The sequence below is a fragment of the Drosophila melanogaster genome, chromosome X, assembly GCF_000001215.4.
Source record: "Drosophila melanogaster chromosome X".
NCBI lineage: Eukaryota > Metazoa > Arthropoda > Insecta > Diptera > Drosophilidae > Drosophila > Drosophila melanogaster.
The window spans coordinates 5,625,615-5,648,523 of NC_004354.4; the positions used below are offsets into that span (position 1 = coordinate 5,625,615).

General features: G+C 42.7%; 1 protein-coding gene across 6 annotated transcripts; it reads right to left on the reverse strand.

Annotated features, from left to right (window-relative positions):
- Nucleotides 1-61: 61 nt before the first annotated feature.
- Nucleotides 62-22,873, reverse strand: OtopLa (Otopetrin-like a). 6 transcript variants are annotated; one of them, NM_001272325.1, is made up of 15 exons: nt 22,806-22,873; nt 22,118-22,362; nt 17,782-17,835; nt 17,320-17,497; nt 16,279-16,412; nt 15,909-15,947; nt 8,627-8,811; nt 8,257-8,414; nt 8,124-8,144; nt 7,740-7,851; nt 7,492-7,652; nt 6,576-6,593; nt 4,410-5,881; nt 3,771-4,131; nt 703-3,410 (listed from the first exon to the last, which is right to left on the reverse strand). In NM_001272325.1, exons 4-15 carry the CDS (start codon nt 17,449-17,451, stop codon nt 3,270-3,272), a joined length of 2,934 nt encoding a protein of 977 aa, NP_001259254.1. In that variant the 5' UTR covers nt 17,452-17,497; nt 17,782-17,835; nt 22,118-22,362; nt 22,806-22,873; the 3' UTR covers nt 703-3,269. The 6 variants fall into 6 exon arrangements, with proteins under 6 accessions (NP_001259255.1, NP_001259254.1, NP_572237.1 ...); NM_001272326.1 differs by lacking the exons at nt 6,576-6,593; nt 15,909-15,947 and adding an exon at nt 15,304-15,366 and having other exon boundaries at nt 62-3,410; nt 22,118-22,558; NM_001169205.2 differs by lacking the exons at nt 6,576-6,593; nt 15,909-15,947 and adding an exon at nt 9,742-9,852 and having other exon boundaries at nt 2,607-3,410; nt 3,783-4,131; nt 22,118-22,563.
- Nucleotides 22,874-22,909: the final 36 nt, after the last annotated feature.

Here is a 22,909-nt window from a genome sequence, read left to right on the forward strand (position 1 = left end):
CAGTATCGAGTGAATGTCAGTGTGAATGTGGTGAATATGGTGAATGTGTGTTCGCTTGTGTGTGGCATGAGTATTTTTTGTTGAGTGTTGTTGAACAAAATGAATCGCGCTTGAATTTTGTATTCGTTTTTTTTTTTTTTTGTTATCGTTTCTTAAATGCGACAATGATTAAAAAATGGCTTACAATTTTTTGTTTGAATTTGTTGTTCTTGTTTCTTGTTGCTGAGCATTTGCGTTCGCACATTCATAATTTGTAATTTATAATTTATAATATTCATTCGCATTCGTCGAATCGCGAAATCGTTTTATCCACTTTAATTCGTTTGTAATTGTTACTTTACTTGATTTCTGGTTTAGTTGATGCGGTTATGGGAAATGTATTTGAAATGCATGTAAATTTTGCTTTTTGCCTTTGCTTTTCACTTTGTATATATATATATATATTTATATATATATATTTATTTATCAGTTATTGAAATTGTCTATATACTTACGAGTATATAAGTTGTTCATGTTTTTTGTTTCGGTTCTTTAAGTTTTGTATATTTCATGGGATTTAGCTGCTGCTTTGGTGTTGATCTTGTTTGTTCTTGTGCGTTAAGTTTCTGTCTGAATATTTTAACGTTACTCGAATTCCCAACTCGTTTTTCATCGACGCGCTCGCCCGAAATGTTGTCAGTGTTTTTTGTTCTTGCTTAGATACAGATACATAATTCCATTATGTAAACTCTCACTTATAATTATACAACTTAGTTGAAACATTTAATAAATATTTCTTTCTGCTCACTTTTCTGTTCGGTTGTACGGCATAAAATATGATTTGATCTTACGTTTAACTAAATGTTAAGGAAAAAACAATTGAATTTATTTGCATTATATGTATATATATATATATATAAATAAATAAATATTTATATATATACGCATAGTTAAATATATATGTCTGTGATTTATGTAGCGTATGCATTCAAGTACAATTTCTAAGAGCCTACGCAAGTACAAGTTTCAAACTGAATTTGATTCGCAAACTTTGGATATATGATTCCCCCGATACGGATCCTACGATTCAGATCAGAGATTCAGATTCAGATCCAGATCCAGATCCAGATCCGCTTGGGTGACTGAGCGTGTGCTGAACTACTTATGGTTTGTTCGATTTTTTGGCTTGGTTTACCTAGCTTGCTACCACATTACATTTGATTGGATTACGAGTATTGAATACGTATTCTTGTTGAACTCCCCGCGCCTACAGTTAACATGCATTATATAGACTTGCAGACTGGATTATGATTACAGATTATAATCGGATTCTCAATTAATCGTTTCGTTTATCTTCTTTGGTCTTTTAGCAAACTGATGCCTTCTGACTCGAGTTGCAGCTGTATTTCGAATGGGAATTGATATGGGTATGGGAATGGGAATGTGGATGAGTGTGAATGGGTGTAGAATGGTTTCATAGAGAGAGAGAGAGATGGAGGGATTCTCTGGGTATTTGGATTTCAAAGGGGTCAGTGGTCAGGGGTCAGGACAGGGGGTTAGCTGTCCCGATCTCTTGTCTTGCGCATCGTCTCCTTGTATAAAACGTTGAAATACTTTGAATTTGGTGGGTTAGTATACATATATTTATAGATATACGTGGCATATATATCTTTCAAAATGTTCGTTTCTTTTAACATTGTAAATTGTAAACAATTTGATGCTTGTCAATGGTTTCTCCGTACCTATCCGTTTTACCTGTCATCATCATCGGCAGAATGACTCCCATTTTGTTTTCCATATCGCTTTAGCTAAAAATTCATTTTCATTCATAAATGCGGGGATTTCACTTGGAAAGTTATTCGTTTGCTTCGCAATTTCTCATTTTTTCATTCGAGTGTTGCTTAAGAATTTGTGTTTGGTTTGGTTTATCCGATTCTCTGCTATAACATACATACATATTATTATTTTTACCGTTAATTATGTTTTTTCTTTTAACATCACTACTAATAATCAAAAAATGGACATTTATAAACTTTTATATAATGTATATTAAAAATGTTTTTTTTTTTTATTTTGTGGTTTTTTGTATTTCTGGCCATTAAATGCCACAATTTTCTTTGTTTTCTTTGGGTTTTTTTTTTTGTATTATTTTGTTTTTAGTAATGGTGTTTCGGGCAATTTGTTTTTACAATTGGCCATGAAGTTGTCTTAGCGCCATTGTTTCTAAATTCTTACAAAAGTTTTGTCGACTCAGTTAGTGACTTGTGGCTGAGAATAAAAAAACGAAAGGGCTTAAAGGCTTAAATCAAGTCGGGAACAGAAATGTAATCGAATTGCAAATTATACCAGTAAATCATATGAATTCATCACAGTTTGTTGTTGTTCGGCTGTTACTGTTGTTCTTGTTGTTGTTGTTCTCGATTGGTGGAAAAGTCAGATCAGATCGAATTTCGTTTCCGTTTCCGGGCTGTGTTACCGTTTCGTTTCATTTCCGTTTCCTGTGGCCGCGTTCTTCATGGCATTGCATCATTGTGTGTCCCTGTTTTGTGTTTCAGTGTATAGTCACGGGGATTTCCCCTCATTCGCAGTCGCGAAAAACACGCGAAAAGTAAACAACCATTTGTTTTGTGTTTTCAGAATATTTTCCATCTTATTTGTAATGTGAATTTTTTTAATCGATTTCGTTTTGGTTTCGGTTGCCGAAGCGGATAATGGTTAAACAATTATGAAATTAATATTAACTTGTAGTTTCGATTTAGTAACAAGATATTGCAGCGTGTTAGAGGCGAAACTAAACTAAAACTAAATTAAATACGTAAATCAGATTAAAAACATGTGCCGTGGTTCTTGGTTCTAAGTTTTTCGTTAAACTGTAAACGCTATGACTTAGATCTTAAGGTTCTTAAGTTCTCCACGAGTTAACAAAGTAAAAAAGGAAAGTGTTTTTGTGGTGGGGGGAAATGAACAAGCGACCTGCAATCGTTATCGGTTGGCAATCGTTAATTGTTAATCGCGCAGATTGGTCCGATTGTTTCGTTCGTTTCGTTACTCATTTCGTTTCGCTTTGGTTTCCTCAAACAAAAAAAAAAACGTCATAATATGCTCTCGTACATATCTGCACTAATGTATATATTATATGTAGTATGCATATATGTTTAGTACGTAATTAGAACCTAACTCTTCACTTGATTTCCGTTCGCGTTCTCGGCTCGCTACATTTTGGTTTTGGTGCATTTTCATAACTCCCACCCATCATCGGCCTATATAGACATCGGGATCCAGGCATCGCCTTACTCCAGACGTGCCTTGTAGGTGGTCTTCCAGATCTCGGCGAGTGTCACGGCGCTGTGGAATCGATGGAAGATGCACAGCGGCAGTGTGATGCGCTGGATGATCGACCAGGGCACGAAGCCGTAGAACTCCAGCTGAACCTGTGGGCATAGCATGTGCAGTAGTAGAGGCGTTAATAGGTTGCTCAAATATCGGGCCACCTGGGTGTTAAACATCAACGACATGCAGGTGAAGAAGACAGCAAGACACAAAAGCTAAAACAATATCTTATAGATAACTATGTATCTGTGTGTACTGACGCATTACAGGCGTATGCTATGGTATTTGGTGTTCTTGTTCTCAGTAAACTAAATAGAAGAAATGCGCATGCAAAGTACACAACGAACGAGGCCACTATCTATCTATCGAATAATAATCGAATAGCAATTGAATAACAATCGAATAACGAGTAGAGAACGAGAACGTTAATCGTCTTACTTAACTCAGTCTCGCTTACGTACATATCTACTTACAGGATTGGCGAATACTTTTTGAGCTTCGAATGTGTAGATGGCGAACATGGCCACGTTGCAGATGAGAAGGAACGTGACGATCTGGCGGCCCGGCTTGCTCCGGTCGTGCTCCGGCAGGTGGACGCGACGGCGGGACACGTCCGCGATGAACAGCAGCTGCAGGATCACCTGGAAGACGGCCACACCACCGGTGGTCGTGACCAGCAGGCTGGGCTCGCTCTCCAGGACCTTCAGGCTACCGGCGATAATGCTGAACACGGAGTAGGTGAACAGGCCGAAGGCCGAGATGCGCAGCAAGATGTCGTTCAGATTGGACTGCTCCTCGCAGCGGAACTTCAGGTTTTTGACCCTTTTGTTGGATTGAAAAAAGGTGGAAGGTGAAAGGTTAGTTTTTGGCTTATATGCAAAAGCGAGAACTGCACAGAGAAATGTTTCGCTAACTACTGGCATAAACCCATTTTCAGATATCAGATACCATCTCTCAGTATCAATGTGTGACAATTATGTGTGAGTATAATGTTTAGATTAATGGGTGTATGCGTGTATATATATACGATTCAAGCCCCTCTAGGTATAAATTTGCTCTGTGCAGTCCTGCTCCCGACACCCGTCACTCCTCGTCCAGACCTGATGAATCCCACAATAATGGCCAGAATGGCGAACGCCATCAGGATGCAGTGGCTGGCGTCGGCGAGGTAAATGGCCAACAGCGAGAACTGCTGATGGCGCACCAAGACGAAGAAGAGTATCAGGCAGATGAGGGCCCCGACCAGCAGCAGGAGCCCGAAGAACAGGCCCTTCGACGAGCCGACGCAGTCGACGCGTCCGGATCGCGCCTGCTGCGCCATGGCAACCGCCCGCCGCGATAACATCACCTCCAGCCGATGCTCCAAATCCTCGTCGTTCATCCGGCCCGGATAGCGGCCGATGTGCTTCCACATGACATACAACACCACCGCCCCGATCAGCGAATACTCGATGATGAACGGATAGAGGTAGGGCGCCGAATCGTAGACAATGGTGCCCATTATGTCGATGCGTCCGCAGGCGGTGGAGTTGAGTGTGCCGATATTGGAGGACAGCGCCGCCGGGTATATGTTGTCCAGACTCTCTAGATTCTCGAAGCTCACCAGACCGGTGGCCTCCTCGTGGCCCAGATCGGTGTATGTCTGGAAGCTATTCTCCATGGGTCCCTGGCCGAAAAGGTTGTTCATAATGCTGGCCGAGCCCTCGGTGCTGCTGGCCGGGCTTAGTGTGCTGGCCAGGAAGGAGTCTACAAATGAGCCGGCGCCGGAACCGGATGTGGGCGTGGCAGCGGAAGCGGAACCGAACCCATCGACTGGCGCCAGGCTCGGCGGCGCAGCGCTAGAGAGGATGCGCTGCAGGCCGCCGAAGGGCGATTCACTGCCGCTGGTCTCGAGATTCAGGGCGGCAGCGGTGGTGGTGGTGGTGGTGGTGGTGGAGGGGCTAAATGGACTGAAAGTGGTGCTCGATGAGATGGTGGTGCTACTGATGGTGGTCGACGGAATGGTGGTGCTACTGATGGTCGGTGAAATGGTGGTGGTACTGCTGGCGGTGCTGCTGCTGCCCGCCGCCGTTGTGGCCGCGGTGGTGGCGCTGGTGATAAACTTCTTCAGCTTGCGGGCCATAGTAGTGCTGTGCCATTGGTAGTTCGGTGTGGTGAACGGAGCTCGCGTGGTCGTTGTGGTGCTGCTGCTGGTGGTGCTGCTGTCTAGCGCCTGGTCACCGCCCATGCCCAGGCTCTTTGAAATACCATCGACGGTATTGCGCACCAGCTTGGATAGCACATTGTCGCTCTTGTACACATCCTTGGGCAGAATGTCCTCGCCGTCGAGCACCTCGAATTCGCTGTTGGGTCCCGCATGGGTGCGCAGCACGGTGCCCGCATGCCGCAGGGCGTGCTGACGAATCGAGTGGGCTATGGACGAGGCGCCGGCCTCTGGCTCGTTCTTCTGATGATAGATCGTGATCTCCAGCAGCGATTCCTTAACCAGGGTGCGAATCCATACGCAAATGTTGGTGGCCACCACATGCATCAGGCCAAAGCGAGCGATCACCTTGAAGCGATGGATGTTCAGCTGGAGATCCAGTAGCCAAGATCCAAGAGATGGAGATAGATATACAGAGAGAGAGAGAGAGAGAGATGTGCGCGGGGCGCTTGAGTACGGCGAAGAGTCTCACGGCGATCAATTCGATTACATTGATTACTTATATAGATTAGATTACGGGCAAAACTCAGCTCCTTTTTAAGGAGCCGCAAGCCACTGGCTCTGCAGAGGGTTCCATACGAAACTATTATAATATGTACATATTCTATTCTATAAGAACTGAAACCAAATGAAATAAACATCAGAAACCAGTTCGTTTTAAATGCCTTTCTTTGTTTTGAGATCATAGGAAAGTTCTTTAACATAATATATTTTATAGATTTATCGATATATCCAGAAATATCCACTCTGCAGCGACAGTGGGCGGAAGGAACAAAAACCAAACTGCCGCCAAGGATGTCCCTTAAAGATACAGTAGCTTGACTAGACTTGTGGTTATCATATCATATCGTATTATATCATATTATATCATAGCATATGTATGTTCGTGTATATAAATCGTAGACATTAATATTGGTATAGGGTTGTAGGTAAGCAGTTAGGTGGGCAAAATGAGTATTTGATGGGGGGGCAGATGTACGGGTACAGGTACAGGTACAGGTTGAGTTGGAGGTGGTGAGTACAGTAGAGTAGAGTAGAGTAGAAAATGAGTTGCATATCGTACCTGAAATGGCGGCCTAGTCTGCGATCGCGCGAATGGGGCGGAGTTGTGGGATTATGTACACAAAAATGGTTCATTAAATAACTACGTAGCAAAATTTCGAAATTTATTTAAAAAGAATGAATATGCACGTGGCTTGGATGAGTATGCATGTATGAATGGATATGGATATGAATATGAATATAAATATGAATGGTTGTATGAATGAGCTGTTTGGCTGGCTGATAGTTTTTTTTTTTTTAATGCTCGAAATGCGTGTGGTGCTGGGTATTTGAAAAAATTAAGGTTTCAATACTTTGTGTAGAAGGGCTCAATTCGATCAAGAAGATCAGATTGCGCGCCCAATGGCATTTGATTTCGGATAGTCTGTTGTCTGTGGCACTTTCAATGTTCGTTTTTATAGAGATTGATAGAAGCAAGCGAGTGATATGGCAGATGATGTGATCGGCGATGGATGCAATTGCAAATGCAGATACCAGATGCGAATGGATGAAAACTTAAACTCAAAACTGCCAATTAGCACGCCAATAACAAGTTCGTGGTTTAGATTTAGATTGAGATCGATCAAGGCAAACATAAACCGAATCCGGAAACGGAAACGCGACCTAACTCCAAATGCCGCCGCGACCTAATCATTCATTGAGCTCTACGGTAACGGAAACTGGGGCAACTAACCTCGCTGGGGTTCTGAGGAGGAGCTGGGTTGGTTGGATTCGTGTTCATATGATGGCTTTACATTTAACATACGAGTATGGAATAGCCGTGGATAATAACAGTAGGTAGCAGTAGTATAAGTAGTAGTAGTAGTAGTAGTAGTAGTAGTAGTAGTAGGTAGTAGTCATACGCTTACAGTGTTCTTTAGTTTAAGTTTTAAGTTTTAGTTTAGAGTTGGACACACAGTCTTGACCTTTGCACTTACCCGGGCATTCATGAATATAAAGTACATCTGCATGAAGGTGAAGATCATCTGGAGCAGCGGATTTACGCCGATCAGGATGTGATGACACGGCGAATCGAAGGGTATCTCAAAGAACGATCCAAACTCCAGGCCAATATAGATCATGGCGCCCAAACCGAAAGCTATGGAACAGACGGACAGTTCAGTGTGTCGTTAAATATCCTGAATAGATATCCCTGTGCATAACGCATCCAATTCCACACACTCACCAATGGCTCCCACTCGCAGGAAAAAGCTGCCGTGCGTCAGATCACTATGGGTTGTCTTGCGCTTGCGCACATTCTTTGGAGTGACGGCCACCTCGGCGTCCACGGGTGCTTCCTGCATGCGGATGGACCAAGAGATAATATGTTTATGTGGGGGATAACTGACAGCCCTCTGCGTGTTGACTAATTGATGCGGCCTCAGCACTTGGCACCTAATTAGCATAGCTTAACTACCCATTTGGGTCATGGAAAATATCTGTTGCCGCTTAGCTGGCAACGAACTAAGTAAGCCTTTAGATCTATTAAACGTATTTATAGCAAGGGATTTGGAGTAAAAGCATAAGCTAAGAGCATATGAATTGTAAAAAAAAGAGGCTGATAGCAAACCAGAAACTTGGCCAGTGTGTGCTTAGATAACAGAGGAAAGAAACCCTCAATTAGGTTACACATATTTCAAGAGACCGTTATTGTTTAAGTTTAAAAAGAATCTCTAATTGTTAAAGATCAGCTAAGTACGCACCTGATATGCGGCGCCCTTGGCTGCCTTGCCAGAGTCCTTAGAGCCCTTCGCATCCTTCGAATCGGCCGGATCGGCATTTTTGGCTTTCTTCGACTTCTTCTCCTTGGGCTGGGGTTTCGGTTTGCTGCCACCATTGCCGCCATTGCAGCAAGAGCTCTCTGCCAAAACAAGATAATGAATAATGAATAAATGAGTGATGGCATATGCACTTCAGTTATGAAATGGTGCCTAGAAGTAGGCAACAGTTTATATATAGATGCTCAGTTCCGATAAATTGCATCCGCAGGATGACTTTATCCACACACTTGCTTAATTTTAACTTTTAGACACCTTCAGCTAACTAAAATCTAGTTAGTATCATTTTACTCACCCTGCAGCAGGAAACAGAAGACGTAGAGAAGGAAGAGTATGCTGACGCCGTATAGATATGTGAAGAATGTCTCGTAGTACAAAACCGGCAGTCGGTGGGTGGTTACATCGCTGATAACGTATGCAATGCACACGACGATCAGAAGGATCGCGTACACCAGACTGGTCACGATGAACAGCGATGTCCTGCGAAAGGATACCCCAATGGTCAGTTCTCTGAGTGCTCACAAAGATATTCAAAACTCAGTTTCGTATGTACAAAAGAGTAAAATCGGGGTGCGCGTATATGTGATGTGGTGTGGTGTGTGTGTGGTGTGTGTGTGTGTGCGGAAACTGTGTCAAGATCTGGCCAGAAATCGGTGCTACAACTCCCCCGAGTTGACCCACTGTCCCGCTTCCAGCGGTGTGTGCTAATTTTCCACTTTTCGCCCGTTAGCTTGGGTTCCTCTTCATAGACAGTAGCTTATTGTGTGTGTGTGCGAGAGTGTGTTGGTGTGAGAAAGTGTCTGACATGCAACTAAAACTCAAGTGCATTTTCACTCGACATCTCAAGAACATAAACGACCTGCATTAGCCCCTATTTGATGTTTGATTAGCCACAGAACTGCACAGTGGTCACTGCGGTTTGCTAGGTATTTCAAATTGATTAGTATCGGTTTGTAAACTATATAACTCATACATATTAACTAATTGTGCGAATTTGATTGGAAATGCTTTGCTTTTCTATGACAACAAATCGAAACTATTCTACGCTTGCGTCCCACGGTGCCTCCCACAGCATTTTGCGTATTTGGTGACCCAGTTAGTGGCTGCTTTAAATACACAACCCCCTTTTCCCAGCCCACTTAAGCATCCATTTGCATGTGACGGCCCCCCCCAGCTGCATCAAATCCGATGTTTGCATTGTATAATGCGAGTATTCGATGGGAATTCAATTGAAATAAGGCGTGATTTACTTGCAAAAGTATATATAAGTATCTGATAGATACATGCTTTAAAATCCAATTGAAGTTAACCCCAGACAGTGTGCAGAATATGAAACGGAGGAATTTCGGGAAACTGGAGTACGAGTACTTTGGTCTTGGGTTAGGTCATGGTTTTCATATGTCACATTACCATAGTTCGATGGGTCCCGTTATCGGATTGGTTTCGTATGTGCCCTGTACCGTTATTTTCGCTGGCATAAAACTGTACTTATTTGGATTTGGCTTGAACGTGTAGCAAACCCTATAAGATTCGATGTGAATTAAGTATTGTATTTAACCAATTCGTTACACTATATGCTAACTTAAGTGGATGGATTTACACAGCCTGAGGGGGGGGGGGTCGGCGGGTGGTTAGATAGGTTGTAGGGTGAGTGGGAGTGGGGGCGGTGTGTGAATATGCAAGCGCATACAACAGAAAAACCAAAATCTTTCGAAGGACCACGATGAGAGAGTGAGACGGCGCTCTACGACAGGGACTGCACATTTGGTTATATATATATATATATATGTATATCCTATGTACTATACATACTACGAGTGTATATATTACTTTCTTATATACAAGGTGTGCGGCTGTGTGCGTTTCTATCTCTGTTTGTGTGTGTAAGTGTGAGTGTGCTCAAGTGTTTTGGGTGAAGCTGTTATACACAGGAATTAGCTAAATACTAATTGGAGAATGGCCTTGCTGCTAACACCCAAATCCTTTAATACGAAGTAAGATTGGAATGCAAATGCGTAAATGACTGGCTCACAAGGAGGGGTATTACTGAATCATGGATGGTAAGACCTTTCCCTCTTTCCACTTTGTTTGATAGGTATATGCTAGATAAATGCTATGCAGCATTCCGTGCGAACTTCTTGCCAAACATAAGTAAGTCGACAGGACTTTTGTCCATCTTATCAGTTTGTCCCTCCTAATCAGTAGATTGTCTCCCGTACTATGTCCCGTACTATCGTAGTATCCCCAATAGCCTTTGTTCACCCAGCTTTTCGCACCTCTGCAGCGGCTGCGGCATGACGTTCTTGAGTTCCATCTCCTTGTTGGCGGCGTTGTTCTTCTCGGCGCTGTCGGTGCTGCCGGCGGTATGCGAGCGGGACACCGGCAAGGTGGCCATATTGTCCCCGCCCTCGACGTCGACGGTAGCGACCTTCACTTCACCGCCGCCCATTGTTTCCGTTTCCGTTTCGGTCTCCGTTGTGCTGGCTTTTTTGTCGACGATCTGATTTCCGATTTCTCTATCGATAGGCGATAGGATTGTTTGGTCCTTCGCGCCGGTTACCTCTACTATTTTTTCGGTTTTATATTATCCGTCAATTTCACTTCACAGTTCGTAATTATGTATTGCGGCAACTCTAAATGAAGCAATTTGCAGGTTTATTTTCGGTTTTCGAATGCAACAGAACGACTATTGTTTGACTTGGAGAGCATCCCTATATATAAATGTATCTGCCACTCTCCCTCTCTCTCCCTCTCTCTCCCTCCCTCTCTCTCTCTCTATCTCCCTCTTTCCCTCCCGCTGTCCCGCTCTCTTATTCTTGGGAGTCTTGTGGAACGCATTTGAAATGCATTTGACAAATGGGCAAATGAGGCGTGGCCATACTTTTTGATACGGACTGCATCCCGGATGGGAGCGCCAGCGACCCAGTGACCTCTCTCTCTCCGCGAGATTCGGGGTTGAAAGTTGAAAGCCGTATTTGGCATTTCGCATTTCGCATTCCGGCGGGGAAAGTGTATCCTGTGGAGCCCACAGATTCCGGGTGCGCTGGTGTGTATGCATTGGACACGGACACGGACACGGACCTATGTGGAATATAGTATCGCTCTGCATTTGGAGTCCACGGGGCTCAGGTTCTTAAGAGCTAACGTGCTGTTTCTTTCGCCCAGCATCTCACCGTCCCCCTCGCTCTCACTCGCGCCTGTGTGTATAATAAGCTGCTTAATGTGTGAGTGTGTGTATTGCCCGGTGCCATTAAAAGCCTCCTTTTTTTTTTTTGGAGGCCTGGCCAAAAGTATTAACTGTAGTTAGCGGAAAATCACTGGCATTATGACATAAACCCCGCTGCAAATTGCTTCATTTGACCAAAATCATGCATTGATTAAGCACTGAATGCTTTTCACGATAGATTTCACAGTAATTTTCACAGATAATGTGTCATTTTGATTGAAGCACTGAGATTATCACTTTTCAAGTTGAAACTTAAAAAAATAATGGTATGACAGCCTCGGTTTCAGTTAGGAGTTTTGATTTTTCATAGAAAAATTTCAACTGATTGGAGGACTTATGGTTTTGTAGGACTCTGGAGGCTACCTGGCGAACGATTCGCTCGATACGTCCAAGACCCTTTACTATCCAACTACAACTGAAACGGGCCCTGGCAGGATAAATCCAGCATCCTTTTCGGCCAGCAGCCGCCCTCAATCTGCGCCGAATCTCTCGCACTCTCTCTTTCTCCTCGCGTAGCCCCGTCTCTTTCTTCGCCAGTGCTCCCTCCTTAATCGCCTCGCGCTTTCTCTCTCGCTTTCGCTCGCTCTCTCTCTCTCTCCCTCGTTCACTCTTTCTGTAGCTCGCAGGATGCTCTCGATAGGATGCAGGGGAAGTATATCCTTTGAGTATGCCAGAAAGTAGGACACATTTCGCTGCGCGACTTGATGTGCGATGTTTGCTCTTGTTGCTCTCCGTTTTGCTGGGTTATATTCGCATTGTGGGTCCTGTCGGGGGTCCTGCCCCCAAAGAGGCTTGTCATTCATGCGATTTGCATCCAGCATTCACTGGGCTTTGTTCGGCCTTGATTGGAATGTAAGCTGGTGGCTCAACTCATTTTTGATTTCCTGCATTTGGTTTTTTTTTGTGTTCTTTTGTTAGTATTGTACATTTGGGTTTATATATTCCTCGAATGTGCCCCATTTACTTAGTTCATTTTTGACTTGAATTTTTATATTATCAAAACATTGAAATTTAAAATTTGCCTATTATACCGCAAATCTAGTTCTCTACATTTTCAAAGTGAACCATTCATTTTTATTCTCCTGCTCATCTCGGTCTTGAGACCTGTCCCAAAACGTATCTTTTAATTGAATTTTGCATCAGAAAGCTGAGGCCCATTGTTTTGGCCGCACACGCGATGTAAATGGGTCACTTTGGGAAAAGCCTGAAGTTTTCAGTGGGGGCATGCCAAATGCCAATCAGCGGGCATGCCAATGTGCAGAGTGCATCAGCCGGGCTGACGGGGAACTGAAGAACGGAACAGAATCCAACACAACCATCCATCAGTCATCGAAAAGCAACAGCCCAAAACTCAATTACCCACGATGCCCGGCCTGTCTCTACTGATTTTACTATCGTCATCTGGTGTTTTTGTTATTCGCGACATGTTACAGACACCCAACCAGCCACCCAACCAGCCACCCAAACACCCACCCACTCAGCGTCCCAACCACCACCCCGCGGATAAACCAACGGTTTGGCACAGTGGTTGTGTGGATGCTGTTTTTCGGATATTCATATAGATGATTACTAACATAAGACATTACAAAAACCAAAAGCTTTTCTTCCAGCAAATTTTTCAACTGCTCTTCCTTTTCTTTTTATCCACAAATCCCACTCGATGGCCCACTGTGCGCTGCGGCAGAGCCTTACGGTAAAAGGCGACGTCGTCGTCATGCTGTCTGGTTCGTTGCGTTTCGGAGTTCGGCTTCGTTTTCGGCTTCGTCCTTTACCGTTTATCGTAACTTTAGCGCTCGCTTCGTTTTGTGCCGCACGTTCGCAAAAACATTGCGGCATTCTGTTTTGGTTGCCCATTCGCCGACAGAGCAGCCCCATCCCATCACCATCGTATTTCCCAACTACCAACTCCCGAGCCATTGAACGTCGAGTCGAGTGCACAGAGTGCGACAAGGGGTTGCAGTCATCCAGAGGAGTGGCGGCATTAAAAACTGTGTGTGGCTACAGTGAGCGAAAATCCTTCACTATATTTTTTTACTATTCTTTTATCAGATTAAAAACATAGTCCAAATTACAAGACAGTAAGGCATATGAGCGACCAATCATACCAAAAATGGCTACTTAGGTACTTTTTTTTTGTTTTTACATTTCCAAACTCAATTAAATTTTCAGTGTAACGCCACGGCATCTAAGGATTTGCGTCGCAAATCGCCAACTGCGACGTAGTTGCATCAAGAGGCATAAAAGCAAGAAAGTAGAGGGTTACCAGGCGATAGGTAAAAGGTGAGTGGTGAGCGGGCGCAAAAAGTATGCGGGGAATCTATAGAAGCCGCACCCTGAACCCAGAACCCAGAACCCAGAACCCGGATCCCAAGTCCCAAATCCCCGCCAGACGAAGACTTGTGACCCAGATGCCACTCACTAATCTCCGCAGTGAAAAAATGCGATGTAAAAGCCTGGCAATTGATGAGACGTCTGTCTGATGTTAATGCGCAATTGAAGATATTATATTTCGAATATTCTTGTTTACCACTTGGCTATGTAATTCCCCTGTTATCCCAAAAGCTAAAACAAAAGCACGAATAAATCTCCGACTTGTTGTTCTTCACAATTGGCAGCACTTCCCCCGGTTGGGTCTATAATTATTGTGGCCTTTCATCCATTCAGCCCTCGGAAATCGTGGAAGGGTTGCTCCGGCCTTGCCTAATTATACCTTATGGCCACCCTCTCGCAACTGAAGCAGATGAGGTCTTTATCGGGTGCTTAAATTAGTACTTCTAAAACAAAGTATGAAACATCGGGGTGTTCAGCCCCCGAGATCCTTGGGCCTACCACAAAAAAAGCCTTGTGCCTAATCGAGTGACAATGTTTTCGCCAGGGCCAGTGCCACGAATAGATAATGGGCATTTTTTAAAAATGGATCAAGTGGTGCCGGAATCAATACGAAAAAGTACACCGCACGAAATGTAGCAGTGATAAGTTTCTCATGTACAACAAGTGGAACATTGTGCACTTCTGCCACTTCGCGACTCGAACAAGTCGAGGACCGTGTTTCTCAAGTGTGGCTGACAACCCTGGCCAAATGCCAAGCATCGATAGTTGCAACGCTCTCCTTTTGCGCTCATTGTGCCAGCACATATTGTTAGCAAATTGCAGAAACTCACGAATGTAAGTCATTCGTACAATGACACTTTGGTGCGGAGACAAAGCCGTAGTTCCACGGGCTCCACGAATGCAGCTCATCCCGGGGTTGGGAATGGAGCTGGGGATGCAGTGCACTGAGCAAAATTAACATCGAATGGAAATAAGGTAATTCATGAATCATCTTATTGAATCATAACAGTTTATATAAATACCGAAATTTCTTTCATATTCATATTACTAATGTTTTGTATGGTCATGCTTATATTACAGATATCTAGCTTTTTTTCCAGTGTATATATTATGTGCAAGACGCCAACTGATCTGCTTGGCATGCATCGCTGACGGTTCATGCCGCAGCCAGCCGAGTGGAATGCTTTGTCGGTTTGTCAAGTTGCGTAATTCGCTTGCAACTCCAAACCACCCAGCACCACCCTGAACCAAACTGAACCACCCTGCACCCACCCAGTGGCATCAGCATTGTACATATAAGCGATTTTGGATGACTACCGCCGCCTATTATTTGTTTTATGTCCCGACCAGCGAGGAGCAAAGAAATGAAGAACATGCTCGTGGAAGGAAAAAAAAAAAAATAAACGATGCCACACCATCGGAAATGTAAGGCAATGTGCCTTGCGTCCAGTTCATTGACACTATAATCCCCTGGATGCCTAAAAAAATAAAAAATAAAATAAAAAATAGTACAGAAAGAAGCAGACAAAGCCATAAAGATACAAAGAAAAAGCTGAATGAAATTTGGGCTGAGTTTTTTTTTTTTTTTGGCCCATGTGTCTTTGCGACTCCCTAAGCGGATAAATGTAGTACTTAGTTTTGGATTTATGTGCGCACCAGAGTACAAACGTCGCATAATTCCCAGAAACCCGAGAAGTTGCCTAAAACTATGGCTCCTAATGAGATTTTCGGTTGTTAGCGTATGGTCTTTAGTGTTCGAGTTGTACAGCATATGTACTTGTGGTTAGTTGGCCTAAGTAAAGGAGTTACTACTGCTATAAGAAGCCAAGTCAAAATGCAGGTAATAGAAAAGATTAACTAAGTTTCAGAGCGAACTAGCTAGAGTATCATTCGCGGGTTAGTAGAAGAAAGAAATTGAATTATGTGGGTACTACTTGTTCGATATACAGATACAATATATGTGTTTGGACTTTGGCGACTAAGTTTGGGGTTTGGACAAATGATTAATAGCAAATCTGACCTTTGCTGTGGGCGCGTGAGAACCGCTGGATGTATGTCGCTGTAACGGTTGCCAACTGATTAAATTGAACACGAATTGCGAGTAAAGGGTATTTACGGTTCTACGTGGGACTTGACACAGATCACAGATCATAAAAGTTAATACGAATTGCAGAAGCAGAGATCTCCACAAGGGTTGCTATCTCTGGCACATTTTATGCTTTATTTACTGTTTTTTTTTTTTTTTGGAACGTTGGAATGTGAAACGGAAGCTTAGTAACGCAGGAAATGGAATGCAGAAGAACACGGAACACAAAAACACATAGAGCGGTGAACAGGACATGGACTTTGGCAAAAAAGGACATGGGCCAGCAGCCATGGAACACACTTACTTGGCATTTTTCGGTCGGCGCGCATCGATCGGGAAGTCGTCGTCGAAATCCAAATTGAAGTCCTCGCCGAGATCGTGCGGCACTAGTGGAGTACGCTGGTGGGCAGGACTCGTGTGATAGCCATCGCCCTGCAGCTGTTGGAGTGGATCACAAAACACATTGGCGATTAGTTTGCGAGGCGAAGGACTCATCTCGATTGACGACAATAAATTGGAATTTCATATAATACAAAATGTACAAGGTAGTAAGTATATACACAACGTTAATTCTAGAGGTTGCCACACAAACATCAAAAGTTATTCACTCAAAGTTTCTAAGTTAATTTCTTTGCAACTGGAAGTTCAAGATTTTTTGAATTGAAAGCAATTTCTGTGGCATTTAACCTCTCAGATTCATTCACATGCGTTTCGAAAATAAGATATTAACAAATATATATATATATTGTATTTTAGATTAAAACAATTCCAATTTATTGCAAATGATATTACTCATAAATGTTTTGGCTCGTTTCGTTTTTCATTTGGATTTCGAGAAACATAAAGAAAAGGGCGAATCGGTTACTCGTGCAAGGATTTTGATGACTTAAGTTTTCGGATCCGTATCGAATTCTTTGGCTAGGGAGAAAAATCTTTTGAAAAAGAAGTCATTAATCTGTCTCACACACAACAACACACACACTGCGTAGAAAAAAGGATATTCAAGGATATTTATATTCATATGCAATATACAAGCTTCTTTCGGTTAATTTCCATTACGATATATTGTATATACAATTATGTTCATGAGTGATGTTCGCAATGTATCTTTGTATGAAATAGTGTTAATTTTATAAATGTAAGCATGATCGTTTTTTGAATATCAGAGTTAAATGACATATGGTTATTTCGTTAATTTGGCGTGTGAAACAATGGCTTGGTTGTGTAAACTGTGTGTGTGTTTCGATTTGGTTAGATGATCAGATGGCATTATATATTGTATATGGAGTGGGGCAATCCTTGTAGCGAGTATATCGATGGCCCCTACCTTGACCACAGTGCCGACCTGGTTGGATTCGGATGCCGATTGGCGGTTGTCGAGCAAATTGGCCCGCTCCATGTTCTCCAGTTGAAGTGTCTCCCGCGGCTGGTCCAGTAATCTTTCGCGCATCTCATGAATGTAGGGACACCGCTGCATTCCTTTCCCCTCGCTCAGCACGCTCGCTCCCGATCCTCCTCCCTATCTATCGGATCAGATCAGATCAGATATATATTGTATATATATTTGTATTTATATATGTGTAGATACTTTCGACCAGCTGTGTGATTACACTATCTACGGTATCGTGAGTTGGAAATCTTTCGCTAGCGCTTTACTATAGTAAATCCAAGGTAATCGGAGCTATTGCCGTGCCATTCAAATATGCAAATGGGATATCCGGGTGTATATGTTCGTATTTGTAAGCTGGTATAAAGTTCTTAGGGAGGTAATCGCTAGGCTTTGATCAAATTGAAAAATCAGTCATACGGTTTGCAGCAGCAGTTGAATACTCAAGACTTTTGGTTGCGCAAATTGGTCGTTCTGAAATCAGAGAAAATAACCAAAATTGTTATGTACATATATAAATCTATAGAAAAAGATGCTAATAAATGGAGTCGAAAAACCACTATGTTATGAGTTTATTTTGAAACGAACGCTGATTTTGTTTTTCCGCACGCACGAAAAACCGAAAGAAAAATAAACAATTTGCAACTACAATGTGCAGCATGCATTTGCTGCCACCCGATTTTTCCGATTTAGTGCTTTTGGATATATGTACATATTGTAATACGAATACAGATCGGCAATTTTTTAGCTTTCTGGCCCGCAGCCAAACGAAAAGTGTGGCAAAAGATCGAAGCAAAAAATTATAGCTCGTGACTTTGAATCAAGATTTTCATTTGGATATGTGAAATCTGGAGAAACACCAGAAGCAGAAGCTACTCAATCTGTCAAAATGTGCTTGGCACACATCCATCGGCATCATCATCTTTAGCTTTGGATCGTATCGGATTGGATTTGCCGGCATTGGAGGGTCATAAAGATTGTGCCAGTTTTTGCCTCTGGAAAATCCACTTGTTGATCTGACTTTCCGGGCAATTCAAGGGTAAATTATTGTTGTTTTGTTTTTAGTTGCAAGCTAGCCAGCAAATCGGGAGCATTATATTCAGATGGTTCCGATTGAAAATATTTGTTTGGAATTTGGCAAGATATCATAAAGGCCAAAATATTTTTATGTTCTCTGCTCCATTTAAGCGAGTGTGTAGATTGTGTATGGACTTTCTATTTAAATATTGCAATAAGCTAAGAAAAACATTTCTTGATCAGTTTGTTGGCTGTAACTATGTCAAAATAGGTCGTATTTTCATAAATTACAACTTTTTGTGCAGCGTACAAGAAATGCCAACAGACCAAATAACTTTTTTGGAGAATTTGAGAAATTTAATTTTTTTCACTTTTTTTTCATTTTTGGTAAGGGGTAACATCATTAAAATTTGCGAAAAATGGGTCAAATCTAAAATGTCAAAGTCGGAATGCAAATCGATTGGAAATTTAATTACGAGATCAACGATGTATGACATTCTGTTTTTGGACAATTATTTTCAGAAAGATGGACAAAAATCTGACCATTTTTGAAAAAAAAATCAATAGTACGAATTTGGCAAAAATTTCGTTATTTTAAAATGGGCTTTTCTCTATAACTTCTCCAAAAATGGTCATATTACTAAAAGAAGTACTGTTTTGTACGGCTAATTACCAATGCTAAACATCCCTATCACTTTTTGGAAAAGTTAAAAAAATTTATTTTTTTAAATTTTTTTTTGCATTTTTGAATTTTGAAAATTGGCGAAAAATGGCAAAAAAAATTTTTTTCTCAATTTGAGTGCCAATCGATTGGCAATTGGAAGACGAGCTCAGCGAGGTATCACATGCCACATTTGGACCATTTTACGCATCGTTATGGCCAAAATTTAAATAAAAACCTGGTATTTTGTATACCTTTGAATAGGTATATTTCCTGATCAGCAAGAACAGACTGTCGCTGCTATTTAAAAGTAAGGTAATTTGTCATTAAATTGCCAGATGATCTTCAACTGGATAGTCAGGTGAATTAACGAGGCCCTTAGGGAAACGCCATTACCATTTTTTCTGCTCGAAATACGCAAATAAACAAGTAAAAGCCAACTTAGAGCGTATTAAGGCAACGTCGGCGGTCATCAAACAGCATTCTGGCCACATTGTTGCCGCTCGTCTTTTAGCCAGTTTTCTGTTCGCCGTATCTCCGTTGTTTTTCCATGCTCTTTTTGGCTTTTTGGTCGGTCGGTGGACAGAGCAGCTTCAGCTTCGTAGTTTTTCCATGCTTTTCCATGGCCATTTGCAAGCCAGAATTGTCGCATGTTCTCGTTCGGCAAGCAGGCAGCGAAAACATCAAGCGGCAACCAACACAGTCTCGCAAATTGAAAGCTTGGCTAATACCATTAACATTTGATGGCTAACACTCGCGCAAAACTGAGAAACTGGCGCAAAAACTAGCCCAATGCTGTTAATTGAGAGCTCTCTTATTTTGGCTCTGTGCAACATTATTGCCCACCATCGCCAACGAATCGAATCGCAACGTATCGAATCGCTAATTTGACCCCCATTCGATCTAAGGCTCGAAAGAAATATGTCAATTTGGGTGCTCAAATGTTGCACAATGCAAGTCGTATTTTATTGTATTCAAGCACAACACCTTATTGCTGAAAACTTCGCACCGAATGACAGGGAAATGCAAATGACTTTTCAAGTATTTTCATTCATTTTCCGTCGCGTGCCAATCAAGCGGCTAACAAGGTTTTCCCTTTTTAAGACTCAAGATGGCAGATTGCAGCCGTCGAAGGGGAAATGCGAGTGGGACCAACTGTCTGGCATTCTGGCTTCTCCACTGTAAACAAACTGTGCCACTTGAATTGGATCGACAGATCATTGCAGCTACTTTATGACAGTGTCCGATGACAGATTGCACACAAATGACAGCCAACCGAACTAACTCAACCGCCCAACCATCCAGCCCCACCCACTCACTCAATCACACAGTAGCGCGGTGGATCGGCGCCACTACAAGCTGCACCGCAATAAAAAGATAAATAGTTAAATGTGTGGAGTGGAGAGAGGAGAGGAGCAGTTGAGATCTATGCAGATCCATGGATGTTCCAGAGACGGCGCCCACATGGAGAACCGGATATGCAATTGTATACCGAAAAGAAAGAAAATAACGAATCGGAATCGGAATCCAAATGGAAATGGGAATGGAAAGGCGAAGGGAAATGGGAATGGCAACGGGAATCGGAATGAAGATGAAAATGGGCATGAAAATGGCTATGGAAATGAGCATGAGAACTGTCAGCAGATGGATGCAATACTCGTACGTGAAAATAGGGTGACCTTATAAACAAACCCCCTCCTGCACTTAGAGAAATAATTGCTAATTAAATTTTAGTATCACAAATAAGAGCAAAGAGCAAAACCAAATGTTTTTCAAAATTAAAACCAGAAACGTTCATCAATAATAAGACGATTTGATACAGAGCTCTTCAAATTTTTTCGGAAAATCTTTCTAATTGTGTTGCGTATTATGCTAATTTTCTTCGTGTGCGTGTGGCACAGTGGATTGCTTTCGGCTGGGTGGTGCGTGGTTCAACCGCCCACAGTCGCCCAGTCGCCCAGTCACCCAGTTGTCCAACCCCCGAGGTCGTCGGCTCATTAGTTAATATATGTATGCTGGCACACGAAACGCGAACGTATGCAGAATATGCACTCCGTTTGCCTTTTTGTTTTGTTCCTGCCATTCAAATTCAGATTTCGAGCTGTCCACTGGATGGCTATCCACCACCATCGCCGCCATCACCTCACCCATCATCAACGTCACCGTCATCGTCAAGGAAGCACCAAACGGGTGGGGCAACAAAACCACCATTAGAAATCGCGTGTCGCGGTTTCAACCCTCGCAAATGATTTTCCATGCTGCCAAACCTTAGAATCGATGAGAATCGATGGCAAACTCTGATCGCATTCTATGGATGTGATAAGTGCTGGCAATGATTCAACTCTGAACTTGGCACTTTCATTTGGGCTCTGCGATGTGATTCACGCGATCAATTTGATGCTGTGACATTTACAGAATCCAGAGTGCAAGTGACTCAAAACTAATTAGCAATGCTATATTGTTTAGGTATTGCAACATAAGTTAAGAGTGTGAACTCTGGGGTAATGTGGATCGGTAACTGCTGATCTTTCGATCGCAGATGCGCCCCATTAAAGTTGGCCTTTTTTTTGTTGTTGTTGGTGCGGTTTTGCTGTTGTCGCGCCTCTTGTGCAATTAAGATTTTCCATTTGGCCCAGCACTTGTATGGGTTTACTTGGACGAAGGTAGCGAAAACCGAAAAAGGAAAAACCCGCGACACCCAAGCGATTGCGATGCCAATGTCTTTCTAATGGAAGACCAAGAAATGTGTGTGTGTGTGTAACCCGAGAAGGGCAGCAGTTTGATTGTTTTCAAGTGTCTGTGTCTGCGTGGGGTTGGGGGATCAAGGAGCTTAGTGTTACGGGCGGACCTCAATAACTCGGATTACAAGCTGGAATTTTTGGCTTGAAAAGATCTTCAAAAATATTCGAGTTAACACATAACTTGTTGCACCTTCAGTAGTGAAAATGCTATCACTCTATTTCGAATTTCGATTTCGTGCATTCTTCTTGGCCAAGTTAACACTGTATTTCGGCTAGGATGGATATGATGTCATATTGAGAAAGGTTTCTTATCATCTTGATCCATCACTTGACTTACTTTTTTTGGGGGTTATATCCTGCCGTTCAGCTCATATGCGTTGCCTTTGTTCTGCTTTCGCTTCCTTTTTCGCCTGCTGTCCTGTTTTCCTTTTGTTTTGCTTCCGCTCGTGAGCAGGAGGATGACGTCGATGGGGGCGGGGGGGCGTGGCGTCTGTTGCGCGCGCGTTTTTACTTTCCTATTTATTTCGCTTCGTTTCGTTTCGCTTTGATTCGACAGATTTAAGGCTATTATTGTCCTGCGTCCTTTTTGGCCAAAATACGAGTGCAAAATACAAGCAAGTCTGTTGATTGACTGGACCGGAAACAGACTCAGTCACTCGCACGCACACACACGCACACACTGGCACACCACGCACAACAGACAAAATGGACGACGCAGTGCCAAAAAAGTGTAGCTTCCTGTTTTTATTTGCCTATTTGTTGTTTAGCACTTTTCTCACTGCACTTGTACAAAAACAAAGCAAAGCAATTCGATGACAATCAATTTATTGCGTAGAACAACAATAACACGATTAATAGCAATCACCGATTAACGGACTGAATGCAACTGAATCAATCGACCAGCTAATGAGAATCGCAAATAAAATACCAAATTTAGGGTAGCATCTAGTGAAAATCACCGAATGTCTGCTCTTAATTGTTGCTATTATTGCTGTTCCGTTCTCAGTACTGAGTTTCTTAGTTACTTATTTATTGTATTTGGGCACCGGTCTGAAGAGGCAGTGTCTTCCATCACTCGCAAAAGTTCGCTTCTGACTGAAATTTCCAACTTCCAACGCAACTAACAACA

Bases quoted from the DNA above. Each gene is read 5' to 3' on its own strand.
- OtopLa (NM_001169205.2), bottom strand. From the start codon at position 17,451: ATGCAGCGGTGTCCCTACATTCATGAGATGCGCGAAAGATTACTGGAC. The intron at 9,853-16,278 runs GTAAGTGTGTTC...CGAATCTTATAG, and splicing joins CGCCGACCGAAAAATGCCAA to GGTTTGCTACACGTTCAAGC. The intron at 8,812-9,741 runs GTAATGTGACAT...ATCCTTTCGCAG, and splicing joins ACGGGACCCATCGAACTATG to GACATCGCTGTTCATCGTGA.